Raw genomic sequence first — 7,892 nt, 5'->3', positions numbered from 1 at the left:
ACCTGTCGTCCTTGCAGCCGCCCCGTTCTGAAGCCGAGAAGGTCATTACTGTTACCAAGGTGACCACTCAGGCTAACATCGGCTTATCTGGACTTAGCGGCCAGAACGCATTTGTTCCTGCCTCTGTGTCGGAGTTCATCGAGGTACCACATGTAAAAATTCCTCAAGAAGTAGCAGATGAGCTCTCGGCCTTTCCAGCTGGTAACGCCAGTGAGTCTTGGCGTCCAACGCTGACGGTGAACAGAGGTGAGTCTGTTTATTCTGACGATCCGTCATCTGGGGGCAGCCTTGTCTGGCGAATGCTGAAAGATCTACCCACTCCTGCCGACAGGCCTACTGGCCGTGTTGTGGCTCCTTGTGGTGAGATGATGAACAACCTACTGAAGGTATGTCACTTAATTCTTTATTTTATTTCTTTTCTCTTTTCTGTTTTTGCTCGTCCTTTTAGTTATATGCTATCAAGATTTGTTCCTCATAATGTTTTTTTTTTTTTTTTTTTAAAGACCTTCAACTCTGCTGTTGAGGTTGTTCATATGTATAGGCATTATCAGAGGCAGGCAGATAAGGCGGAGCTTATTCTGAAAAAGGCTGATGATGAACGCAAGGCCCATAATGCTGAGATCGAAGGTTATAAGGGCAAGCTGAAGCTGATGGAGGGCAAGGCCGCTGACCGTGATGAGCTATTCAAGAAGCTTGAGGATCAGACTCAGCTAAAAGCTCGAATTGCTGATCTTGAGCAGCAATTGGAAGCCGAGAAGAGCGGCAGGAAGAGGGCCGAGGATAGCCTTGAACTACTGCGTTCGGAAAAGCCGGCCATAAAGCGTAGAGCTGTCAATCGGTTTTTACGTCGGACTTGTACCGTAACAAGTTGGTTGATCGCTATACCGGCGGTTGGGTTGCTGCGCATCGGTGCGTTTGTAAGGCCGAGGAGTGGGACGAGGAGAAATGGCAGGTAGTGGAGGATGCGTACGGTTCTGACCGACATCTATCTCCTACTAGCTATGAACAGGAGTATTTTGATGATCCTCCCAGCCTTGCTACAATGAAGAATCTTGACCCTCGCGGCCTTCCTGAAGAGGAGTTTGATGACGCCCTTCTTGCTACTCCTCCCCATGATGATGGTTTAGGGAAGGAGTCCGAGTCTAAAGAGAACTGAAGTATTTGGGCCGTCATCCATCTGTTTCTGTTTTAACTTAGTTACTGAAGAACTTATGTCTGTATAATTTATGTCCGATAAGGGACTTACTTTGATTTTGCTTATCTAACTGTTTTATTAGCTCACTTTTTAATTACTATCGGCTGTGTATGATAATCCGTTCTCTTTTGATGACCATGCTTATATTTTTTGTCTATGATATTTGCGCTTGTGCTCTTGTTAGTGGTCAATTTTGCTTGTTCTAGTTAATTTTGTTTATTATTCATAATACGCTTGCCCCGCAGTTTTACGGGTAAATGCCTTAGCATTTATTCGTGAAACTCATTATTGTCCTTGAACAATATACTGCCGTGCTACAATTTTTTTTTTTTTTTTTTGTGTTGCGACCTTTAGCAGGCTGAGCAACGACAGTGGATCAGACCGTCTATTCAACTCACCTTTAGGTGCATAGTTATCCAACCATCTCGACACTTGAATGGCTGTTACGGCTAGCTAGGCCGTTTGCAAGTCCATATCGAAAGTGGGCAGATGGTTCTCATTTTTATTGCTGATTATTTCGCATTTCTTATTAACGGCTTTCCGCCAAAATAAAATTTGCGTACAAAGCAGTCCTTAGAATTGATAAGTACAAAACACATATGGAATAGTTATGCCGACATCTAAGACTATTACTGGTACAAAATACATATCAAATTTAGCTAACTTAGTACAAAATACATAGGATTAAGCATAATACTTTTTTAGGACAGCTGCGTTCCAAACATTTTTCAACTGGGCTCCCTCTAATGTCATAAGACGATAGGAGCCTTGGCGTATTGTTTCGTATGTTTGATACGGACCTTCCCAGTTTGCCGTGAATTTACCATCGGCATTTCCTTTTCCCGTTGCAGCTGTTCTACGCAACACTAGGTCTCCATCTTCTAACGGCCTATGGTTGACGCGCTTGTTGTAGGCTTGGCTCATTCTGTTTTTATAGGCTGCAGACTTAATGGAAGCCGTTAGCCTTACTTCTGGTAAGAAATCTAACTGCTGTCGTAATAGCAAATCATTTTGGTCCTCGCAGAAGTGTTGAATTCGAAATGTCGGTAACCCTACTTCTGCAGGGATGACGGCCTCCGATCCAAACGCCAGATTGAAAGGTGATTCTCCCGTCGTCTCTTTTGTTGTCGTCCTGTTAGCCCATAATATTTCCGGCACCAAGTCTGCCCAAAGTCCTTTGGCGTCGTCAATCTTCTTTTTCAGTGCGGTTAGTATTTGTTTGTTAGCGGCTTCAGCTTGGCCATTGGATTGAGGGTGACAAACTGCGGCATATGCGAACTTCACCTTATATATGCTGAGGAAATTTTTAACCGGATTACAGTCAAATTGCGAACCGTGATCAAATACCATTGCTATCGGCAACCCAAATCTGGTGAAAATGTTTTTCCAGATAAACTTCTTCACCTCATTAGCAGTTATCTTCGCAACCGGCTCCGCCTCGATCCACTTCGTGAAGTATTCTATTCCTAATATCAGAAATTTACGGCCTCCCGTTGCCGAAGTAAAAGGTCCGACAATATCCATCCCCCATTGGGCGAATGGGATAGGGTTGAGGATAGGTGTTAGGTCGTTAGGTGGTTGATTTATTACTGGACCAAATTTCTGACACTTATCACACTTCTTGGCGTAGGATAGAGTATCCGAGCTCATTGTCGGCCAATAATACCCTCTTTTCATTGCTTCTAAGGACATTGACCTGCCGTTTGAGTGATTACCGCAATCACCCTCATGTATTTCTTCTATTAGTCTCGCTGACTCATATGCCGTTAAACATCTACGCAATGGCAGTGAGAAGCCTCTCTTGTACAGCATGCCCCGAAACATAATGAACCAGACGCTATCCTTCTTGATCCTTTGTGCCTCGCTTTTATTTGTCGGAAGTACACCCTGCAACTTATACGCCAGAATGTCATCATACCATTCTCGGCTTTGCGTCACACAATTTACTTCTTTTTGCTCTTTTTCATCTATACTTTTGTGTTCCAGAACCTCAACCATCACTGTGCGTTCTAAGTTATTAAAACTTGAACTTGCCAATTTTGCCAATGCATCTGCCTGAGTGTTTTGCCCACGTGGTATTAGATTGATCACGAATTGATCAAGTGTTGTTGTCGCATTTCAGAGCTTTTCTAAGTAGGCCATCATTGTCGGCTCACGTGCTTCGTATGTCCCATCAAAATGGCTTGCTACCAACTGCGAATCTGTGGAAAGCTCTACTTTCTTTGCTTCTGCCGCTATGCATAATTGGACCCCGGCCAGTGCTGCTTCGTACTCAGCCTCATTATTGGATGCCTTAAACTTGAATCTAATTGCATATTCGAATATATCTCCCTGTGGGGAAGTAAGGATTATACCGGCCCCGGATCCGGTTGCGGCTGAAGAGCCGTCAACGGACACTTTCCAGATGCCGATTTCTTCCTCCTCTTCATTGTAAGAGGTCTCGACTATAAAATCTGATAGGGCCTGGGCCTTGATCGACACTCTTGGCTTATAGATCAGCGCATATTCCGACAACTCAATTGCCCATTTCAGCAGACGGCCAGAGGTTTCCATCTTTTGAAGAGATTTCTCTAGTGGTTGATTTATTAAAATCTCAATGGCATGTGCATCAAAGTACGGTCGCTGTTTTCTTGCCGCTATTACGACTGCATATGCGGTTTTTTCCACTAGGGGGTATCGTCGTTCTGCAGCATTTAACACATGGCTTACAAAATATATAGGCATCTGTGTTTTCTTCCGTTCCACTAATAGTACTGCTGCTACCGTTTTGGGGGATGCCGAGATGTAAAGTTGTAGTGTTTCCCCCGTTTCCGGCCTTGCTATTGTTGGTAATGATCGCAGATGATTCTTAACGGCTTCTAATGCTTTGACGTGCTCTGGTCCCCAAACAAAAGTCTTGTTTTGTCGTAGAACTACGAAAAATGGCAGAGCCTTGTCGGCAGATTTGCTGATAAATCTCGTTAAAGCCGCCATTCGGCCCGTTAACTTTTGTATATCTTTAATTGATCTCGGTTGCGGAAGGCTGAGGATAGCTTCTACTTTGTCGGGATTAGCATCTATTCCTCTCTCACTAACCATGAAGCCCAAGAATTTTCCGGACTTGACTCCAAACACACACTTCTCGGGATTCAGCTTCATCCGATATTGTCGTAGAGTATTGAACGTCTCCCTTAAGTCTTCAATATGATCTGCAGCTAGACGGCTTTTCACAATGGAGTCGTCAACATAAACTTCGACATTTCTTCCCTTTTGGTCGGCGAAAACTTTATCTACCAGTTTTTGGTATGTTGCTCCTGCATTCCTCAACCCAAAAGGCATGGCTTTATAGCAATAAACTCCAGCATCTGTGATAAATGCCGCTTTGTTTCGGTCCGGCTGATAGAGGCTGACTTGGTGGTATCCAGAAAAGGCATCCATAAAACTTAAAAGTGCATGGCCTGACGTGGAGTCAACCAGTCGATCTATTCTCGGCAATGGATAGCAGTCTTTTGGGCAAGCCTTGTTTAAATCGGTAAAATCAACGCACATTCTCCACTTTCCTGACGGCTTTCTAACCATTACGACATTGGCTAACCATTCCGGATATGTGCACGGCTCTATAAAACCTGCCGCTAATAACTTATTCACTTCTGCTTGTATCGCTTCAATTTTTTCTGTTGAAAAGTTCCTTTTCTTCTGTCGTACCGGTCTAGCTCGCCTATCAACATTCAACTTGTGCACCATTATATCTGGGTGAATACCTGGCATTTCGTCAGCCGAGAATGCGAAAACATCCGCATTCTCTCTCAAGAGTTCAATCAAGTGGCATTGCATATCGCTATCCATATCGGAGCCTATCTTCACTGTACGATTAGCAACTCCGGGCTGCGATTCGACATTAATTGTTTCTCCTCCCGACAGCGGTCTTGGCACAGTTACGGGCCTTGTGTCAAAATTCGTCATTGCCAAATCTTGGGTAGAGGGGGATCGCTCTCTTTTTTTATTATGCAAGTTCGTTGAACTTTGTCGGCCAGGTTGCTTTAATGTCGATACGTAGCATTCTCTTGCCATTGTTTGACTGCCTCGGATACGCTCTGTTTTGCCGACATTGGACACATAAACCATCGTGAGGTGATATGTCGATACCACTGCTTGCACATCATGAATTAATGGTCTACCAATAATAACGTTGTATGCTGACGGCACGTCTACAATCAGGAATTCTGTCATCACGTCCCGTGCCATCGATCCTTCCCCAATTCTTACTTGCAGTATTATGCTTCCCTCGGGTCTGACTGTTGACCCGTTAAAACCGATAACCGGGTATGACACCGGCGTTAGGTACTTTCGACCTATCATCATTGCATCAAACACTCTTGCGAACAAAATGTTTGCCGAGCTGCCCCCGTCTACCAACGCGCGCTTGACGTCGCACCCATTGATTGCCAATATCAACACTAACGGGTCGTCATGAGGAAAAACTATACCCTTTGCATCGTCCTCGGAGAATGATACGCGTGGCATTGTCGCGGGTCGAGGTCGTTCATCTACTCCTAAAGCGTTCACCACATGTTTGAATTCCGACAAGCTTTTCTTTGCACCGCTAACGGAACCCCCATGCACGGGCCCTCCGGTAATTACTTCTATGGTTATCTTACGTCCAGGAGGCGCAGTACCTTGCCGATAAGAATCGGCATGGCCTGGACGATAGGTATCATCTTGTGTTGACAGGTCTCCTTGTTTCCGATATTCGGTTTGTCGGGCCAATGGTGCTGATTGTCGGCTGGTTCCCCCCTGAGACCGGTATTGGGAGAGGTGTCCCTTTCTAATAAGGTCTTCAATGTTTTCTTTCAACTGGATACACTCTTCGGTATAATGGCCGACATCTTTGTGGAACATGCAATATTTCTTTATATCTCGGCCCTTCGTTATCATTGGTGCCGGCCGGGTCCAATCTTCCTTGTGCTGATTTATTGAATAAATAGCGGCCCTTGGTGTGTTCAGTTGAGTATAATTATTGTACCGTCCCAGACCTCTGGCAGGTCTGTTCGCTTTCTGTGGGTTCTGCCTTCTAACCCATTCCACCGGGGTTTCTACTGGTACATACGTGTTTTGTCGTCGAGACGGTTCTGCCGAGACCGTCTGGTTGCCTGCTTTCAGAAGTTCTTCGCTCTTGATATATTCATGAGCTTTGCTGAATGCTATCCCCAGGTTGGGGAAGGATTTTCGCGCCATGTATCTCTTAAAATCACTGTCGGCTAGACCACTCATCAAAGCCATGACGGCTATCTCTTGCTGTAATTTTGGAATGGTATTAGCTTCATTATTGAAACGCCGAACGAAATCTCTCAGTGATTCGTCCCTTCTTTGTCTGATAGACATGAGTTCCCCTGAGGTTCTCTCTCTTGCACTGTTGCTCACATACTGACTTGTGAACATCTCAACAAGGGTCTCAAAACAGTCGATAGACCCGGGTGGGAGATTAGTCAACCAATCTGAGGCAGCCCCTACCAGCGTTGTAGGGAAAACCTTGCACCATACCGCGTCAGTATCGGTATATAGCAGCATATGGCTTTCAAAGGCCGCTACATACCTCTTTGGATCACCCTTGCCGTCATAGGTACACGCCGGCATTTTTATTTTTTCCATTTGCTGATCAAGGACCTCTTGCGTAAAGGGAGACGTCCTTGGTCGAATGATGGCCCTGGCTAAGTGCCTCGGCGGCCCGCTACTGGCCTCCTGTCGGTATGATTCTGATTCCTCCCTTTGCGCAGTTCTTGTGACCTGTCGTTCAGAGGGCATCACCATTTCACGCGGTGGTGGTCGCGGCTGAGGCTGTTGTTCGGCCTGATTGAACTGATCTTCAAGGTTAATAATTACGGGCGGTGTCGGCCTTCTTTGTGGTTCTCTCGTGGCCGCAATCCCGGCCTCTTTCCTTTTTCGGGACATTGCCTGCATGACTTTGGCCGTTATCTCTAACTCTTCCGGAGTGAACTCTCCCCAGGGATCCGGGATAGCCTGGGTTCTTTCCGGTGTTAGCGGTACGTTTACCGTGTCCTTATAAAGAAGGTGGGTTTCATCCTCCACCGTTATTTCCGGTATAGTGTTTACGGCCCTGTTGCCGTCAGTGGCCAGGATGCCGCTATCAAAATTCCGGTTTTCTGATTCTGGGATGGGTGTAGTTTCGGTATTTCCTTCCATGACTGTGGGAGGTCTTTTTTGGACGATAGAAGTTATTACTTCCCCTCCTTCTAGCGCCAATTGTTCCGGGTGAGTTCCGATACCGAGATGTCTTGGGGTTGGTAAAGGTTTACCGTCCAATTTGATACCTGCACAGTCAGCACAGATAATCTAGCCCGGGGGTTATCCGGGAATAACCGCTCCGATGTTAAAGTTAGTAATCTGAGGAGGAAGGTTTGAAGAGAGAGAAAAAGTGTAGAGAGAGAGAGAGGGAGATTTTGAGATTGTACCTTCAACATGAAAATGTGGCTGGGTATATATAGGGGGATAACCAAGCAGGTGCCACATATCCCTATAGGTGGCGCACCGACCTTATAGGTGGCGCACCGACCTTGTAGGTGGCAGGTGCCTGCGTGGTTTTAAGCTGCTCTCCACGTGGCCGAGAAACCGGCTATTGTGGATGCTAAGCTAGTTTGCTAATTGTACATATAATTTGTAACATTAAGGTGTTTATCGGCCAAACAGCTATGTTGTCGGT

General features: G+C 45.7%; 1 protein-coding gene across 1 annotated transcript; it reads right to left on the bottom strand.

Moving 5' to 3' along the window:
• Positions 1-3,313: 3,313 nt before the first annotated feature.
• On the bottom strand, positions 3,314-7,375 carry LOC145609533 (uncharacterized). Its single transcript, XM_081664993.1, has one exon. The coding sequence runs from the start codon at positions 7,373-7,375 to the stop codon at positions 3,314-3,316; it is 4,062 nt and encodes a 1,353-aa protein (XP_081521119.1).
• Positions 7,376-7,892: the final 517 nt, after the last annotated feature.

Source organism: Chenopodium album, chromosome 23, assembly GCF_948465745.1.
Source record: "Chenopodium album chromosome 23, dcCheAlbu1.1, whole genome shotgun sequence".
In the NCBI taxonomy this organism is placed as follows: Eukaryota; Viridiplantae; Streptophyta; class Magnoliopsida; order Caryophyllales; family Amaranthaceae; genus Chenopodium; species Chenopodium album.
This window is presented reverse-complemented; position numbering and strand designations above follow the sequence as displayed.